This window comes from Callithrix jacchus, chromosome 8, assembly GCF_049354715.1.
Source record: "Callithrix jacchus isolate 240 chromosome 8, calJac240_pri, whole genome shotgun sequence".
Taxonomy (NCBI): domain Eukaryota; kingdom Metazoa; phylum Chordata; class Mammalia; order Primates; family Cebidae; genus Callithrix; species Callithrix jacchus.
In genome coordinates, this window is record NC_133509.1 from 64,967,305 (window position 1) to 64,987,577 (window position 20,273).

Below are 20,273 nucleotides of genomic sequence, written 5' to 3' on the forward strand. Positions count from 1 at the left end.
ATTACACTTGAATTGCTTGAGACAGGAGAACTGCTTAAACCCAGGAGGCAGAGGTTGCAGTGAGCCAAGATCATGCCACTGCACTACAGCCTGGATGACAGAGCAAGGCCCAGTGTCAAACAAAAAAAAAAAAATGAAGAGCAGGAGATACTAACTTTAAGTGCAGTTTATCATTTTTTTTTGTCTTGTGCTTTTGGTATTATATCTAAGAAATCTTATGTAACATAAGGTTACAGAAATTTTCTCCTATGTGTTTTTTTTAGAAATTTTATAGCTTTACATTTTGTATTTAGAGCTGTAATTGAGTTCAAGTTCCTTTTTTTGAGACTTAAGTATTGTGGGTGTTGTTGTGGTTTTTTTTTTTGCTATTTTTATTTGCATTTTCTTTACGATGAATGATGTTCATATTTTGTTTGCTGTCTATGTTATATCTTTTTAAGTGGTCAAATCTCTTGTCCATTTTGTTCATTTTACTGTGATGTCTTTTATTTGAGTTGTAAACATTCTTTATACATTATGGATATAAATCCTTTGTCAGGTATATGTTTTGCCAGTGATTATTCCCAATCTGTATTTTGCCTTTTTCTTTTCTTAACGATGTCTTTTGATTAGAAAGATCTTAATTTTGATGTTTAGTTCATCAGAGTGTTTTATAATTCAGTGCCCTAAGAAATCGTTGCCAAACCCAAGATCGTGAAGATTATTTCCTATGTTTTCTTCTAGAAGGTTTTTTTTTCCTGTGACCAATTTTGAATTAAGTTTTATATATGAGGTCAATGTTCTTCCCCCCACCTTCCACCCAACACATTCAGTTATTTCAGTACTATTTATTGAATAGACTACCATTTGAATACAATGAATTACCTTGGTACCTTTGTTGAAAAGCAATTGTCTGGGTCTGTTTCTGGGCCTTTCCATTATGTTCTAGTGAGCTATATGTCTGTCTTTATTCCTATATCTATCTTGATTGATATAGCTCTAAAAGAAGTCATGAAATCTAATAGTTGGAGACAACTGACTTTTCTTTTTAAAAGTGTCTTTTGCTATTACAGGGCCTTTGCATTTTTATATATGTTTTAGAATCAGCCTGTAAATTTCTTAAAAGAAAAAAAAAACAATGTACTGGGATATTGTTTGGGATTGTGTTAAGTTGACATCTTATCAGTAGTAAGTCTGTGAGCATTGTCTATCTCCATTTATTTCGATCTTTCATTTCTCTCAGCAATGTTTTACAGCTTTTCAAAGTATAGTCTTTTTTGTATATCTTTCACTAAGTTCTTAGCTATTGTGAATAGAATTGTTGTCTAATTTTCTGAGTAATTCTTGCTGTTATACAGAGGGTTTTTGTATATTTGTCTTGTTTCATTAGAACTTGCTAAAGTCACTTATTTTTATAAATGTTTTGGTGGGATTTTTAATGTAGATGACCATATGTGAAAACAGTTCTACTTCATCCTTCACAAGTTTGCCTTCCTTTTCCCTTGGAGTAGACTGTTGAATCAGAGATTAAGGGGAGCATTTGTAGATTCCCTTCACTAGGTTGAAAAAATTTATTCCACCCACAGTTTGCTTTACTGTTTTGTTATGATTGGATATTGACATTTGTATCTGTTGAGATTGCCTTGCAGTACAACGTTGAAATTAAGGCACATCTGTAGATGCTCTTTATTAGGTTGAGAAAATTCCCATTTGTTTCTGGTTTTAGTTTTATCAGGATTGGCTATCAAATTTTGTCAAATGCTCTTTCCGCATCTATTGAAATGGTCATACATTTTTTCCCCTTTATTTTATTAACATGGTATATTACTTGCATTAATTTTCAGATGATATCCAATCTTACATTCTTGAAATAAACTCAGTTAAGATACATTATCCTTTTTATTTTAGTTTTAGTTTTTTTTAATTAAATGAAAACTACCGATGATTGCCTAAATATGCCAGGTACTCTTGTGGCATTTATGTGTTGTTTCTAATTCTTACATTAACTTGTAATTAGCTATTCCAGTTTGTGGATGATAAAATTGAGGATGCGGTCTCAGGAAAAAACATATATAACATGTAGGAAAGTGTAAACTTTATACCTTCAATGCCCCTATTACTCTTTCTACTATGCCATGCTACTTTTTGTAGTAATTTATAGTTAAAGATTATTAAAGCTCATACTGATGTTTCATTTACTTTTTCTTTTTTTGATGGGGTGTCTCACTGTGTTGTTCAAGGTGTACTTAAATTCCTGGGCTCAAGGAAGCCTCCTGCCCCAGCCTGTCAAGTAACTGGGACCACAGGTGCACACCACTGTGTACGTTTTTGAGATATATATATTACTTCCTAGAATGTAAATAATTGATTCATGAAAAAAAATTCTAATGGCTTTTACATTTTCTCATTTTATCTTTGCTGTTGCTGTGAACCAAAGTAACTAGCAAATCTTTAAGAGTATTTCTTTTTATCTCCAAATTTGTAGGAACACATGAAGTGTAATAACTAGTCTGAGGTAGCATGGGTGTATTAGTCATGATTCGCCAGAGAAACAGAACCAGTAGGATGTGTGTGTGTATGTGTGTGTGTGTATGTGTGTGTGTGTAGAGAAAGAGAGGGGAGGATTGATTAATTTATTATAAGGTATTGACTCACATGATTACATAGTGTGAACAGTCTCATTATCTGTCTGCAAACTGGAGACCCAGAAAAGCCCAGCAGTGTAGTTTGAATGCCTGAGAGCCAAAGAGCTGATGGCATAGAGTCCAGTCCTGATTTGAAGGCCTGAGAACCAGGAACACCAAGGGCAGAAGATTGATGTCCTACCTCAAGCAGTCAGAGAGCAAGTTTAACCTTTTCCTACCTTTAGTTTTATTCAGGCCCTCAGTGGACTAGATAATATCCACCCACACTGGGGATGGCCATCTGCTTTACTCAGTTCACCAGTTCAAATGCTGATCTTTTCCAGAAATAGTCCACAGGCATACCCAGACATAAGTTTAACCAGTTATCTGGGCATCCTATGGCCTGGTAAAGGTAGCATATAAAATTAACCATCAAACTTAGTCTTGATCTTGAATTTTTGGGGAATCTTTTGTATTACTTTTAATTTAATTATTTTTAAACTTTTTAAATTTTGAAATAATTCCAAAGTTATAGGAAAGTTGCAAGAAAAGTACAAAGAACTACATATGCCCTTACCTAGATTAACCACTTTTTGGTATTTGCCACATTCACTTTATCATTCTGTGGTATTGTACATTTGCATGTAATTTCCCTTTTCTGGACCATTGGAGAGTAGGTTGCATATATCTGGTTCCCCTACCCCTAATACTTCAGTATTTCCTAAGAACAATGATAGTCTGTTAAATAATCTTAAGTGTAGATAGCAAATTCAGGAAACAGTGTAAATATAGTACTTTCAGTTATATATTGTTTCTGTCAATTGCCTCAATGATGTCCTTTGAAGCAGTTTTATTCTCCAGTGCAGGATACAGTCCAGGATCCTACATGCACTTTTAGTAAATAAAATATAGTTCATCTTTTTTTTTTAAATATTTTTTAACTTTTTTTTAGGTTTGAGGATACATGTGAAGGTGTGTTACATAGGTAAACATGTCACAGGGGGTTTGTTGTACATATTATTTCATCACCCAGGTATTAAGCTCAGTAGCCAATAGTTATCTTTTCTGCTCCTCTCCTTCCTCCCACCTTCCCCCATTGAGTAAACCCCAGTGTCTCTTGTTTCCTTCTTGTGTTCATAAGTTCTTATCCTTTAGCTCTCACTTCTGAGTGAGTACATGAGGTATTTGGTTTTCTGTTCCTACATTAGTTTGCTAAGGATAGCCTCTGGCTCCATCCATGTTCCTGCAAAAGACATGATCTTATTCTTTTTTATGGCTGCACAATATTTTATGGTGTGTATGTACCACGTTTTCTTTATCCAGTCTGTCATTGATGGGTATTTAGGCTGATTCCATGTCTTTGCTATTGTGAATAGTACTGCAGTGAACGTACCGTGTGCATGTGTCTTTATGGTACAATGATTTAGAGTCCTCTGGCTATATACCCAGTAACAGGATTGCTGGGTAAAATGGTTTTTACTGCTTTCCACAATGGTTGAACTAATTTACACTCCCACCAACAGCATATATTTCCTTTTTTCCACAATCTTACCCGCACCTGTTGTTTTTTTTTTTTTTTAACTTTGTGATAATAGGCATTCTTACTGGCGTGAGATGGTATCTCATTGTGGTTTTGATTTGCATTTCTCTAATGTTTAGTGACGTTAAGTTTTTTTTCATATGCTTGGTGGCCGCTTTATATCTTATTGAGAAGTGTTTGTTTATGCCCTTTGGCCATTTTTTAATGGGGTTATTTTTCTCTTGTAAATTGAAGTTTATTATAAATGCTTTTGATAAAATTCAACACCCCTTCATGTTATTCTCAACAAACTAGGTATTGAAGGAACAAACCTCAAAATAATAAGAGCCATCTGTGTCAAACCAACAGTCAACATTATACTGAATGGGTAAAAGCTAGAAGCATTCCTCTTGAAAACCAACACAAGACAAGGATACCCTCTGTCACCACTTCTGTTCAACATAGTATTGGAAGGCCTAGCCAGAGCAATCAGGCAAAAGAAAGAAATAAAGGGCATCCAAATAGGAAGAGAGAAAGTCAAACTAGCTCTTTGCAGATGACATGATTCTATATCTAGTAAACCCCTTAGTCTTGCTCCAAAAGCTTTTCCTGCTGATAAACAACTTCATCAAAGTTGCAGGTTGCAAAATCACATAGAAAAATCAGTAGCATTCCTATACACCCAAAACAGCCAAACCAAGTGCCAAATCGGAAAGGCAGTCCCATTCACAATGGCCACAAAAAGAAAATACCTAGGAATACAGCTCACCGGGGAGGTGAAAGATTTCTACAATGAGAATTAAAAAGCACTACTTAAAGAAATCAGAGAAAACATAAACAAATGGAAAAACATCCCATGCTCATGGATAGAAAGAATCAATATCAAAATGGCTATACTGCCCAAAACAATTTACAGATTCACTGCTATTCCTATCAAACTACCAGCAACATTCTTCACAGAACTAGAAAAAGCTATTTTAAAATTCATATGGAACCAAAAGAGAGCCCAAATAGCCAAGGCAATCCTAAGCAAAAAGAACAAAGCTGGAGGCATCACATTACGTGTCTTCAAACTATACAAGACTACAGTAACCAGAACAGCATGGTACTGGTACAAAAACAGGCATATAGACCAGCAGAACAGAATAGAGAACCCAGAAATGAGGCTGCACATCCGCAACCTTCTGACTTTCGACAAAGCTGACAAAAAAGCAATAGGGAAAAACTCCCTGTTTGTTAAATGATGCTGGGATAACTGGCTAGCCCATATCCAGAAAATTGAAGCTGGATCTCTTCCTTAACACCATACACAAAAACCAACTCAAGATGGATTAAAGTCTTAAATGTAAAACCCAAAACTATAAAAACCCTGGAAGACTACCTAGGCAATATCATCCTGGACATAGGCATGGGCAAAGATTTCATGACAAAGACTCCAAAACCAATCACAACAAAAGCAAAAATTGACAAGTGGGATCTAATTAAACCTAAGAGCTTCTGCGCAGTGAAAGAAACTACCAACAGAGTAAACAGACAACCTGCAAAATGGGAGAAAATATTTTTGCAAGCTATGCATCTGACAAACATCATGTTTTATTATGCAGTGCTGAATCAGATAAATTAATTCGTTGCTATATATAGGGCATCCAAAGATAACGTTTCTGAATTGCAAAGAGAAAGAATTTAGAGTACATCGAATAATGCATAGACTAAGTTGAACCTTTCTGATTAATGATTTAAATCAAGTCATTTCTATAGCAAGAATATTCATTTTTTTTAAATGCTAGATTTAAAAAAATCTATTTCTCTTTCAAGTATCTGATTCCAGCATGTTTTCTCTGTATTCAGTGTCACCTTTTGTTTCAGTAAGATTAGGCACTTTAGAAAATGTTGGATGGTTAGGACCCATTTATTTATTCAAATGTTAGCTACCAGCTGGAATGAGAAGGAATTTGACTTACTTTCTTGTATTAGTTTTCTGATACTGTGTAACAGATAACTCCAGAACTTACTGGTTTTAAACAATAAACATCTAATTACTGATTGTTTCTGTTGGTCACGGATTTGGGAGCAGCTTAACTGTGTGGTTCTGGCTTAGGGTCTCCTATAAAATTGCTGTCAGGCTGTTAGCCAAGTTGCAGTTGTATGAAGACTTGATTGAGGCTGGAGGATTCACTTGTAAAATCACATCCTCCATAGCATGTGATCCATGATAAGTGAGGAGGAAGTCGCAGTGCCTTTTATGACATTGTCATTCTTGCCACAGTTTTGGTTGAAGCAAGTTAGCAAGCACTGAGCACATCTACAATAAAGGAGAGGGGGAGGCTCTACCTTCTGTCTACCTTCTGAAGGGAGAAGTATCAAACTGTGAGTATTACTGACTGATCAAGTAGAAGTAAGCCGTGGAGGATGCTCAGAATACCTTTTGACAGGTATCCATATCCATTCACTTATAGAGTAAATTTTTTATGTTTACTCTAAGTGAAGTACTGTTTATTATGTATTTATGGAATTTTCTGCAATAAATTCATGTGTACAGATGGATTTATGATATGTTGAATTCATCACCACAGGTTGAATTATAGAGAAGTCCTTTAAGAAGAGGCATTTTATCTTCTATTATATTTTATCAATTTTGAGATGGACTCACCCCTTCTACACACACACTTCTTTCCATATGGATAATCTAGTTTTTCTAGTACCATTTGTTTAAAATATTTTATTTTCCCTTGTTGAATTGCTTTGTTGTCTTTGTTGAAAATGACTGGAAAAATATGAATCTGTTTCTGAGTTTTATTGAGAACTAGTGATCTCAGATGTATCAGTATGTTTGAAATTATGTTCTGTAGGTTGTGATCCTCAATTTGTTCACTTAAGGCAGTTCTGTAGTTACTGTTTGAGCATGTATAAATATCAAAAGTGCCATCATATACCTGTAGAGTAAAACTAGTGCCTCGAAAAGAAAGAAAAATTTAAAAAAAAATCCAAGAGACAATAAAGGAGTGCTCCTTTAACCCTACATTGATGGTTGTGAAGTGGAGCAAGGAAAAATGGTAGTCTAGACCTACTTAATTACAAGGCCCTCTTAAAACTAGGCTCTTAGTTGTTTTATATATTTTTTTAAGAATACCAATTTTGATGGCATACAATATGATTTTGTAAGGAATAAAGAAAATGTTGAAGGCTTAAAGTCCGAACCATTTAAGAGATTTGGACTGTGACTTTTTAGGAAAGCACATAAATGTGTATGAGCAAATCTGTGTTTAAATCCAAAACATTTTTTGTAGTCAGTATGAAAGATAAATTCTAATTGTAGGAAAGCATTGTATAAGTTTAATTTGGTTAATCAGTCTTCATGAAATAATCTATGCCCTACATTTTGTGGTATCTTAGGTTTGGCGAAATCTGATAGCGATCTTTATTTGTAGTTTTTGCTCTTTGATATATACTATTCTGTATTTTTTTTGTTGCTCTTTCATATTTTCATGTGAAGTGCCCATGGTATAACCTGTAATCACTCAGTTATGGGTTAGCCTATTCCTTCTAACTCTGTGACCTTGGACAGGTGTTTAACCTTTCTGAGAAGTAGTTTTTGCAACTATAAATGAGATTATATTTACCTAGTGGCATTATTATGTTTATTCTTTTCTGCTTAAATTCCAAGAGACGTCATGTACATTATATTTATATATACAATAGGCTGTTCATACACCCTTGGTGAAGTGAAACCTTAATCTTATTAAGATGTCTGTCTTCCTTTATTTGATCTTTTAGAAAAAAGTAATGATTGGAAGTAGTTTTATTTGTTAAACTGGTGGGGAGGGAGGAGATAGGGACCAGTGCCTTTCAGCATGTAAGTGGTTGAGCACTACTGTACTAGAAAAGGTAAGGAGACAGTCAAGTGCTTGCAGACCTGTATAGAATCTCGGTAAATGCAACAGCCACAAACATGGTGTAGACTAACAAAGGATTGTTTTATAGGCTACACAAATGCAAATGGCATTGCTATTGATGATGTGTGTGTGGTTTTTTCCCCCTAAATGATGAGCAATTCTGGGTGAAGCTTTCAATAGAAATTGAAAAATAGGAGTTGTAGTTCTGGAAATACAATTTGTTAATGTACAAAACGGGCTTAAGTTCTAGGTTAAGATAATTATAGGGCCGAGGCGGGTGGATGACGAGGTCAAGAGATCGAGACCATCCTGGTCAACATGGTGAAACCCCGTCTCTATTAAAAATACAAAAAATTAGCTGGGCATGGTGGCGCATGCCTGTAATCCCAACTATTCAGGAGGCTGAGGCAGGAGAATTGCCTGAACCCAGGAGGCAAATGTTGCGTTGAGCCAAGATCGCGCCATTGCACTGTAGCCTGGGTAACAAGAGCAAAACTCCGTCTCAAAAAAAAAAAAAAAAAAGATAATTACAAGTAGATTTTTTTAACCTACTTGACTGTCCAGATGGAAATTTGAAAGTCTAGGCTATTGTTTGTTGTGTAGGACTGTTTGGTGCATTGCAAGATGGCCTGTAATCCTGGTCTCTTTCCACTAAATACCAGTCGTCATCTTAATTGTTTTGACAACTGAAAAACATTCCCTTCAATTTAAAAAATGTTCCCAGACTCTAACACCCACATTGAGAACTACTGGTCTTAGATTTATTAAAGGTAAGAAAATTTAAGTACTAGAGTATTATATGACTTATTTGTCATTGTGCATTGAATGCATTTAATAAAAGGTGTTAAAGTTTGAGATTTCGACAATTAAGATGACTGTATTATGTTATTTTTTTCTAGTAAAATGAATGAAAATAAACCTGGTGACTCACAGAACCTTGGTAAGTAACTGTATTTAAAATAATTTTATTACAGTAAGTCTTTTTAGGACATTACTCAAACAATAGGAATGAAGAGGAATGAATTCCCTGGCACATCCTTAGTTCGTATATCCACATACTAAAGCATAATACTGCGTATATGAATTTCAACAAAAACCTATCAGAAGGCAATTTATTTGCCAAATTTTATTTCTATTATATATATATTTATTATAAGATATGGTTTGTATCTGAATAAAATAATTATTTAAAGGAAAAAATGCAGATGAGAACAATTTAAATAATGCATACAAGCTTAACATGAAAAGGAAAACTGTCCAGGTGTGGTGGTTCACGCCTGTAATCCCAGCACTTCAGAGAGGCTGAAGCAGGCAAATCACTTGAGGTCAGGAGTTTGAGACCAGCCTGGCCAATGTGACAAAACCTCATATCTACTAAAAATAGAAAAATTAGCCAGGAGGCGCAACTACTTGATAGGCTGAGGCAAGAGAATCGCTTGAACCCAGGAGGCAGAGGTTGCAGTTAGAAGAGATCACACCACTGCACTTCAGCCTAAGCAACAGCAGAGGGAAGGGAGGGAGGAAGGGAGAGAGGGATGGAGGGAGAAAGGGAGGAAAAGAAAACACCTCTACATGACCATGACAATCTCTCCCAATAGATGCAGTCCCTTTTGACCTTTGCTTTTAGTTGTTTTTTTCTTCATTTATTGGTTATAAACAGTATCCATTGACTTGCTACCATGAAAGATGAGGAATTTAAATGACTACTTTATACTCTTCTGCCACTACTTTGCCCTCATCTAGTGTATTTTAGAGCTTTTTTGATTCCCTCTAAAATTAAAATATTAAACTTAAAACTGTATCTTGATCATTATTTTTAGAGCGTCTTAGCACCACATTATGTTGTACATGGAAATTTGTGCTCCTAAACCTCATCTACTTTCTTTCCTTCCCTGCTTCTACCTCCAGACTTCTATCAGTTATGCTAGTAGTTCTGAAACTTCTAGTAGTTCATGGACTATCTCTATGCATTTGCTGAATGCAAATACTCACCTACTATTGATACTTTTTCCTAAGATTGGCTATTTCTTTACTTACATTAGTGTATTTAAGTTGGAAACATTTACTTCATTATAGAACCAGTATCGTTTACTACACTAGATGGCAATCTTAATAATAAATTTAATGAAATGAGAACAATTCTACTAAATTTTAAACATTAAAACTCAGAAGCAGCAAGGTGCAAATGAATATAAAAATAATCTATTTATAAAAATACATGCTTGAAACCTACCTGTTCTGCATTCAGGGCCCTCCATAGTGGATACAGGGAGACAGGGGAAGAGAGCTACAAATGGAAAACCACGGGTCCACAGCATACAGCAGGTGCACCTCCATCCAGGGTTCATGGCAAGAATTTCCCCTCTTGTGTAGTTTCAGCCAGTTCACAAGGACTCCTCTTTTGTAGAATCAGCTGATTCTACATAATCCTGTTTCTCTTGAGCTTTATGCACACTAATAGGTAAAAGTGTAGGTATTGTGGATGGAGTTAAGGTGCAGCTGCTGGTGTCGGATGTCCAGAACAAGTGGCAATTTACTGGAGTTAATGTGAACAGGTCCCTTGTATGGAAGGGAAGGAAGAGGAGCTGAAATCTTTTAAAGGGTTAGGAGAGAGACTTTGAGTTACGACTTATTCCTTTAAACTGGAATGAAGGAGGGCAGAATAGTTAGGATATTTCAGTCTATTAAATACGAGCTCATGCTATTTCTTTTCAGTTCTAGAATCTATTTGGTGAGCAGCCTTTTAACAAATATAGTACCTTTTAACATGTAACATCCATTCTTGATTACATGAATTAAGATAAATAATACTAGTTTCCATATCTGGTAAACGCTGAAGTCTTAATGGTTTAAAACAATAAAAGTTTATTACTTGGTCAGGTTACAGTCCAGTGTGCATGGCTTAAGGAAAATGGGGCAGTTAGGGAGTTTCTGCTGCATGTAATCATTTAGAGATGCAGGCACCCTTCATCTTGTAGGGATCTGCTGCTTAGGAATCCTCTTTTCTCTTCAGCTAGTGATTTTCTACTTATTTCATTAGCATCTTAATAAAATTTTCTGTACAAATAAACATATAACAGAAAAGATTAGTTATTATTATACTAACATTCAGTCCTATCTGTATGTCATATCTTGTTAATTATTTTAATATACACTGTCTTATTTAGTCCTCACTAAGGCATAGTTTCAGGTAGGTACTATTATCCTCAGTGAAATAAGCTAGTCCCAGAAAGACAATACTGCATAATCTCACTTATGTGTGGAATATAAAAATGTCAAACTCATAGAACAGAGTATAATGATGGTTACCAATAGCTGGGAAGATTGGGAGATGTCAGTCAGGGGGTACAAAATTTTATAATAGACTGGCAGAATAAGTTCAAGAGATCTATTATGCAACATGGTGACGATAGTTAATAACAATGTATTGCATACTTGAAAATTAGTAAGAGTAGTTTTTAAGTATTCTCACCACAAGTAAATGGTAAATATTGAAGTAATGCATATGATAATTAGCTCTATTTAGCTGTGCCACAATATGTACATATTTCAAAACATCATGTTATACATTTTAAGTATATACAGTTTTCTAAAAAAGCATTAGTTGAGTCTTACATCTGTGACTCTACAAGTTGTATTTGTGTGTGTTGGTAGGAGTGGATAAAATAGATGTAAAATTCACACTTTTAACTATTTCGAGATGTACAATTTGATGGCATTTAGTACGTTTACAGTGTTGTAAAACCATTACCACCATCTAGTTCTAAAACATTTTAATCACCCTCAGAGGAAACCCTGTACCTATTAGGTAGTCACTCCTCATTTTCCCTGTCCTCAGCCCCTGGTAACCACTAGTATGTTTTTTGTATATCCATGTGGATTTACTTATTTTAGATACTGTAATCCATAAGTAATTACCACTCAATAAGTAAATTGAGTAATATTGTGACTCTTTGTGCTTGACTTCTTTCACTTAGCATAATATTTCTAGGTTTATTCATTCTGTAGCATGTATTACTACTTTCATCCTTTTTATTGCTGAATAATACTTCATCATATGGGCATACCATATTTTGTTTATCCATTTTGTTCATCCTTTGATGGACATTTGGTTTGTTTCTACTTGGCTATTGTGAACAGTGCTTCTGTGAACATTAGTTTACAGGTATTTGTGTAAACATCTATTTTCACTTCTTTGGTATGTATATCCAGGAATAGAATTGCTGTGTTATATGGTAACTCTGTTTAAAATTTGAGGACCCGCTGGACTGTTTCCCAAAGTACTTCACCGTTTTATATTTCCACCAGCAGTGTGTGATGTTTTTTTATTTTCAGATCTTTGTCAGCACTTGTTATTGTCAGACATTTTGATTATAGCTATCCTCATGTGTGTAAAGTGGTATCTCATTGTGGTTTTTATTTACATTTCTCTGTTGACTGATAACCAGTGATATCAAACATCTTTTAATGTGCTTAATGGCTCTTTGTATCTTCTTTAGAGAAATGTCTATTCAAATCCTTTGCCTATTTTTAAATTGGATCATTGGTGATTTTGTTGTTGAGTAGTTTTTTCATGCATTCTGGTTACTAGACCCTTAGGAGATACATAGTTTTCAAATATTTTCTACATGCTGTAGAGTGTCTGTCCTTTTTCTTTTTTCTTTTCTGTTTTTGTTGTTGTTGAGATGGAGTCTTTCTTACTCTGTTGCCCAGGCTGGAGTGCAGTGGCATGATCTAAGCTCACTGAAACCTCCGCCTCCCAAGTTCAAGCAATTCTCCTGCCTCAGCCTCCTGAATAGCTGTGGATTACAGGCACGTGCCACCATGCCCAGCTAATTTTTGTATATGTATATTTTTTATTAGAGACAGGGTTTCACCACGTGGGCCATGCTGGTTTCAAACTCCTGACCTTGTGATCTGCCCACCTCAGCCTCCCAAAGTGCTGGGATTACAGGTGTGAGCCACCACACTGGTCAGTAATGTCCTTTAAGTCACAGACATTTTAAATTTTAATGAAGTCCAGTTATCCTTTTTTTTCTTTTGTTACCTTTGCTTTTAGTGTCATGTGAGCACTGAGAAACCATTGCCAAATCCAAAGTCACAAAGATTTACCCTTATTCTTTCTTCTAAGAATTTTATTGTTTAGCTCTTATGTTTAGGTCCTTGACTGGTTTTGAATTAATTTGTATATATGGTGTGAGGTAAGGGTTCATCTATGTTCTTTTGCATGTAACTAGCTAGTTGTCCCAGCACTAATAGAAGTGACTATTCTTTCCCCATCAAATGGTCTTGGCACTCTTGTTGAAAATTATTTGACCATAGGTATATAAATTTGTTTCTGGACTCTTCTTTTTCATCGATCTATATATTTATCCTATGTCAGTACGACACTGTTTTGCTTACTGTAGTTTTGTTGTAAGTTTTTAATCTTCTCCCTTTTTTTTTGGTTAGTCTAGTTAAAGATTTGTCCATTTTGGGCTGGGCGCCATGGCTCACGCCTGTAATCCCAGCACTTTGGGAGGCCGAGGTGGGTGGATCACCAGGTCAAGAGATCAAGACCATTCTGGTCAATGTGGTGAAACCCCGTCTCTATTAAAAATACAGAAAATTAGCTGGGCATGGTGGCGCGTGCCCGTAATCCCAGCTACTCAGGAGGCTGAGGCAGGAGAATTGCCTGAACCCAGGAGGCGGAGGTTGCGGTGAGCTGAGATTGCGCCATTGCACTCCAGCCTGGGTAACAAGAGCTAAACTCCGTCTCAAAAAAAAAAAAAAAGATTAGTCAATTTTGTTGATCTTTACAAAGAACCAACTTTTTTTTCACTCCCTCTATTTTTTCATTCTCTGTTTTGATTATATCTAATCTTTATTTATTGTTTTGTTTCTTCTGCTAGCTTTGAGTTTAGTTTTTTCTTTTTTTCTGGTTCTTTAAAGTGTAAAATTAGGTTATTGATTTGAGATTTTTGTTGTTGTTGTTGTTACATAGGCTTCCATGAGCCTAAAGATCAGCCAGAAGTGAAAGCTTAGGATTTCTTGGGTTGTTTCTGACCATGTGTACACCCTTGGGCATGCAGGTGACCTTCTAGATTCTTCAGTATTATGTAGGCACTTTTCCAAACTTTTATTCCCTTATGTACCCTCTTTTCCCAGTTTATTCTTTTCTTCACTTTTCAGTCTTTCTGCTGCTTTCCCTATTTATTATCCCTTGCCTGAGGTTGCTACAGCTAGTATATTTGTTTTAAAAGTTTTTTGACAAACAGCAGAGGCTCCAGCCCAGAGAGTTCCAAGGCAGGCAAAAGAAAGGCAAGCATCTGAGCTCATCCCTCAGGGAGCCATCACACAGGTCAAAACAATCACATTTTTTTTTTTTTTAGAACAAGGTCCATTCCATTTTACCCCTCTTGGCCCAGTAATCTGCATCAGGAACATGGGCCACCATAAGACCACTGCCCAGCCTGGCAGTAATGGTAGGTGGGTACATTAAAATGTTCTCATCAAAATTAGTAGTTTTGTTTCTTCATTAAGCATTCTCCTAATTTTTGTAAGTTTTTTATTCGATTCCAGAGCTTCTAAAACGTAAATTCTAACAGTTTTTGGCAGTTTAATCATTGCTTTAGTGAAAGAATGGAGTTTTGTAGTTCCCCAACCAGTCATTTTCAGTGATGTTACTTCACAAATTGCCATTTTAACTACACACTGGAATTCATCATTAAAGATTGGTGAAAAACATAGTCACATTAATGTTTCAGAAGTAGGTATTGGAAATTTTAAGTTACTGATATCAACATAGTATGATTTGCTCTCTCAGAAGGAATTTAACACAGAAATTGAGAGAAGCACCAATTCCATAGGTTTTTTTGAAAATTTAAATATATTTTTATATCTATTTACTTTTTCACTGTTAGCTTGTGTTTTCTGTCGAAAAAATGATGACTGTCCTAATAAATATGGAGAAAAGAAAACTAATGAGAAATGGAATCTCACTGTACATTACTATTGTTTGGTGAGTATAATTTATAATTAAATTTTAGAAATTTGATGTTCTAAAGAAGATAAGATTCTAACAATGACTTCTGAGAACTGGATAAGTCATTTAACTTCTCCTATCTCATTTTGCCTATTATAAAAATAGAAAAATTTTTTTGTGTGTATTGAATTCTAAGATTCTGAAATTACTTGGTACATATAAAAACCTATCATCATTACTTTTTTTTGTCTGTAAGCCCTAAGCGAAAAAAAAATGATTAGGTCTACAAGGGAGGTATTTCTTTAGCCACTTTCTTATTTCATTTGTTGCCAGTGAAAAATCTGAGGAAAGACTTGTTTGAAGTTTCAGGGAGTAGAATAAAAGTATTTCATTTCACATAGAACCTGGAAAGAAAGGTTTTGGCTAAAGGTAATAAAGATTTGTGGAAAAGGAAACTTTATGGGTCACTTAGAAGAAAGCAAAAGAGTGATTTCATATGCAGAATTAGTCCCTCCCCTATTCCCTATTCCCCATTCCCTCCTCCAATTTCTCACCTCACTGAATCCGTACCTTAATATTAGTGGCACATTACTACCTTATCATGCCAGGCTTGCTTTAGTACATACAGTGTTTCTTGATACTATATAGTTATCTACTTTTGCTTAACAAATTATTCTGAAATTTAGCAAATATTTGTTATCTCACGCAGTATCTGAGGGTCAGGAATTTGGCTGCACTGGATAGTTCGGGCTTAGAGTCTCATGAGATTATTGTTGAGATGTCAGTCAGATTACAGCTGAAGACTTTACTAGGCTAGAGGATCCATCCACCTCTGATGGCGCACTCATTTGGCTTTTGGCCTCAATTTGTTCTAGCTGTTGTCCAGAAACCTCAACATCCTGGGCCTCTTAGTAAGTAAGGCTACTCATGGCATGGCATCTGGTTTCCCCCAAAGCAAGTGATGAGAGAGAGAGAGAGAGAGAAATCATGATGGAACCATATGACCTAGTCATCACAGCCACACACTAATGTCACTTTTGCTTTATTCTGTTGGAAACAAATCATTAAGTCTGGCCCACACTCGAGGGCAATTAAGCCTCACTTCTTGAAGAAAGAAGTATCAACAAATTGTGGACATATTTTTAAATCTACCACCCTTTATGTTAAAATTCAATAGAATAGTAAACTGGCCTGAGAGCTTATTTGTAAGAGAACATAAAGTTGTCATTCCAAATTTGTTTATAAGTTAGAGTCTAATTATGTTTTGCAGTAAAACGAAGATCTTTTCATTTTTCTAAGTCTATTTTACTTTTTTCCAATCAGGAAAGGAAGATTATATTATTTTACTTTTTATGCAGTAGTATTAGGAGAGCCATTTTATCTGTCTGCAGGTCATGTCTTGATAACAAATTCTTAGTGTATGTCACTTGTTTTTCTTTACAGTATACTGGTTAAAATTCTAATCACAAATTTGCTCTACAAAGTGTTTATGAATTACGTAATACATTTGGTCTATCAAAATTTCCGTTATGTTCTGTCTTATTCAATGACTGTAATACTTTCTTCAAAAAGTACTGACCCCAGACTCAACTCTTTTAATATTCTATCTCATTATGACCAGAAAGATATAGTGATATTACAAATGGTAATAGAATACTAGAGCAGAAAGAGACGTAGATACATTCTAATCCAGTTTTCTTATTTTCATGTTTAAGGTTTGAGACATTAAATTACTTGCCTTGCGTTTCAGAAGTTTCAACAGAGCCTGATTTGCAAGCCAGGATTTCTTATTCACATTCTACATTTTTTCTTGATTCAGGCTTCCTTAACATATATAAACAATGAAGCTTAAGTCAAATTTTTTAAAAGTCAAACATTTATTACTGTCACAGTGGGGATTAAGGAAACATTTTTTTTAAATCATACGTTTATATTAACTAGGGTTCAATAGGTTTTCTTGTAAATTAGCCTTAATGATTCCGAATTTAGCTAGATTTAAAGTTAGCCTGAAATATCACTGAATTAATCTGAATCGTCTCCATCTGTATTTACCATTCCTTTTTTGTAAGCTTAATTGTAGGTGTTCTTTTTTTCTTCCTTTAGCCCACCTAACCACTCACAGCCTTCCTTCCTTCCTATCTTCTTTTCTTTTTCTTTCTTTTTTGTTACTTCCTGGAATGCTTTTAGAAACTAGGATATACAAACTGATAATATATAGTGTCTTCTAAGTCAAACAATGTGAGTAGCCTCTTACTTTGACCGTGAAAAATAACTACTATAGAGAGCTACTTGAAATTCGAGCCATTTTGTATCTATTTTTTATTAGACTGAATAGTGTGGATATATATTTTCAATTCCTAACTAGTTTCTTAAGAGTTTATTCTCTAATTGAGAATATATTCATAGTTGATGTCAAGTGGAATTTGGCAGAGAGGTAAAGAAGAAGAAGGAGTTTATGGTTTTCTAATAGAAGATATCAGGAAGGAAGTAAATAGAGCTTCTAAACTGGTAAGTAAATTATTTTATTATTACACTAAATGCCATAAATATTGTCAGTACTTGGGAAGTCTTTTCTGTTGGTTTCTGTACTAGAAATTTATGACTTTATGTTTCAGTGCATATTTCTGTCATTTAAATACAGTAAGTTTTAAGAGAACAGTTTATATTTTTGCCCATGAAAGAAAGCTAAATTGACCGTGGATAATACATGTGACAATACTGACTTCACTTCTTTATCTTATTCCAACCTGTCCATCAGAATTGACCATCAGAATTAAGATCTGATGGTCAGTCTTCTCTATCAGAATTATGATTGTAACTCCACTCTGCTGTTCTGCAAACCTTTGAACCTTCAGTCCTGAGTCAACCCAACGATTTGCTTTTTTATTCTTTGGTGGTGGTGGTGATGGTATTTTGTTGTTATTTTGAGACAGAGTTTTGCTCTTATTACCCAAGCTGGAGTGCAATGGTGCCATCTGGGCTAACTGCACCCTCTGCCTCTCAAGTTCAAGTGATTCTCCTGCCTCGTTTTTTTTTTTAGTAGAAATGGGGTTTCTACCAGCCAGGCTGGTTTCGAACTCCTGTCCTAAGATGATGAGCCTGCCTCAGCCTCCCAGTGTGTTGGGATTACAGGCATGAGCCACCATGCCTGGCCTTTTTTATTCTTATACCTCAGTTGCTGAGGTTGTAATATTGGATTGAGTTAGAAATTACACAGCTATGCAGACTGGTAATTCATGATCTCTGTATCTCATGACACTTCTCTGACACTGTATGGTTATATTCAGTGCCCCTTTCTATTTTCTAGGATAGGCATTCTAAACTTTGACCATCTTCTATGTAATAGCCACTATGCTATATTCAGGGAAAGGTCTCCGTAAGGTCTGAGTAAAAATAATGAGAGAGAATGAGACTATTGGAGGTATATGGAGTTCTGTTCAGAGAATGTGATACCAGAATTGATTATTTTCATTGGGGAGCACTTTGGGTGATGAGAGGATTAATTATTACACTGGAGGAGAAATGAAGGGCACCAATACATTATAGTTGAAGTCAAAGATTGTCCCATAAATGCTGGAGTTGTTTAGACTTTGTTTTGACAGGTGCCAAAGTCGTGAGGTGGAGGAGTGACTAGGAAGTTAGCAGATAACAGATGGGTAAATGTCATTAGGCTCAAAGGTCCAGATTTTTCAAAGTGTGAAAATTGAGTAGTGGCCTATAGTATTCAACAGAGAACTAAAATAATGTTCTCTTTGTCCCTTTCCTGCCCTGTCCATGTCCCACCCCATACCAAGTCTGGAAATTAAGGAGGATGGAAAAATAAGCAGCTTTATTCAAGAAAGTCTAAAAGGGAAGCATATAGGAACATTTATTTTAGTTGAGACAGAGAAGTGCAGGCACTTATTTTTGACAGTCTCAAGAAGGTAGAAGAGTTAATGGTGAAAACAGAGGTTCTAGGGCACAGAGAAAAACCCTGGGAGAAAGGTTAGCATGAATCTAAGGACTACGAAAGATACTAAATGTAAGATACTAGTATCATAATTCCTCAACTTCCTGGTGATAGGTGAGTTTGTGGTAAAAGGTGGTCTCTACAGGTCCCCTTATAGTTTGGAACTACAGATTGAATATCTCCTATCCAAAGTGCTTGGAACCAGAAGCATTTTAGATTTGAGGTTTTTTTGTTTGTTTTTGTTTTTTCCAGATTTAGGAATATTTGCTTACCAGTTGAACACCTCTAATTTGAAAATCCAAAACCCAAAATTCTCCAGTGAGCATTTCCTTGGAGCATCATGTTGGCATTCAGAGAGTTTCTGATTTTGAAGCACTTTGGATCTTAAAATTTGGAATTAGGGATAGTCAGCCTGTACCTGTTTTGGTAAAACATCTGAATCCTTTCCATGTATATTGTGAACCGTTGAAAAGAAGAGCCCTGGTTGTGAACTCAAACTAGAATTCCTTTTGTCAGTTTGTTGGAAGTTTCAGGTTGTCCATATATTCTCCATTGACCTAGGGCGGTACTCAAAGGGGTCAGCAGTAACTCTGTAATCCCTGAATCAGTGACAATTTTAATAGCCATTTTAAGGGTTCCTAGGTGTTTTACATACTGTTCTGTATTTTGCTAATGATTGATTTATATAATAATCTTTGTGTTTATGTACCGCTATTATATTTCAGTTAGTGGCACTGCTAGTATATTCATTTCCTAGGGCTGCCATAACAAATTTGCTGCTTTAAACTAATTTATTCCCTCACTGTTCTGGAGGCTGGAATTATAAATCCAAGTGTCAGAAGGGTTAGTTCCTTCTAGAGGCACTGAGGGAGAATTGATTCCCTGCCTCTCTCCCAGTTTCTCATGGCTGCTGGCAACCTTTGGAGTACCTTAGCTTGTGGCAGCATAACTCCAATCTGTTTCTGTCTTCATAAACCTTTCTCTGTATATGCCTGTGTCTTAAATCTCTCTTTTTTCTCTTGTAAAGACATCAGTTATTTTATTAAAGGACTACCCTAAATCCAAGATGATCTCCTCCCAATATCCTTAACTTAATTACATCTGCAAAGACCCTATATCCAAATAAGTTCACATTCATAGGTACTGGGAGTTGGGATCTGAGCATAACTTTCTGGAGACCACTCTAAATCAGCTATAGGTGTCTGTGGCGTGTGCTGCGTCCTGCGCTGCACAAGGGTTCAAATATGAGGGAATGGTGGGGGAATGAAGAAAGGTACAAAGACAGACATACAGAAAAGTGGGGCCAGGTGGTCCAGGAAAGTGAAAGTATCAATTTCTCTGGCCC

The 20,273-nt window shown here is 35.6% G+C and overlaps 1 protein-coding gene across 9 annotated transcripts in view; it reads left to right on the forward strand.

Moving 5' to 3' along the window:
• G2E3 (G2/M-phase specific E3 ubiquitin protein ligase) overlaps positions 1-20,273 on the forward strand; it is a 57,519-nt gene that overhangs the window by 9,528 nt on the left and 27,718 nt on the right. For 2 of the 9 annotated variants that reach the window (XM_035260259.3, XM_002753805.6), the window contains exons 2-4: positions 8,915-8,955; positions 14,918-15,015; positions 17,386-17,487. In XM_035260259.3, coding sequence (XP_035116150.1) covers positions 8,919-8,955; positions 14,918-15,015; positions 17,386-17,487 — 237 coding nt within the window. In that variant the 5' untranslated portion in view covers positions 8,915-8,918. Of the gene's footprint in view, positions 1-8,914; positions 8,956-14,917; positions 15,016-17,372; positions 17,488-20,273 lie in introns of all 9 variants that reach the window. The other 7 variants (XM_009005883.6, XM_035260260.3, XM_035260262.3 and 4 more) reach the window with 5 other exon arrangements.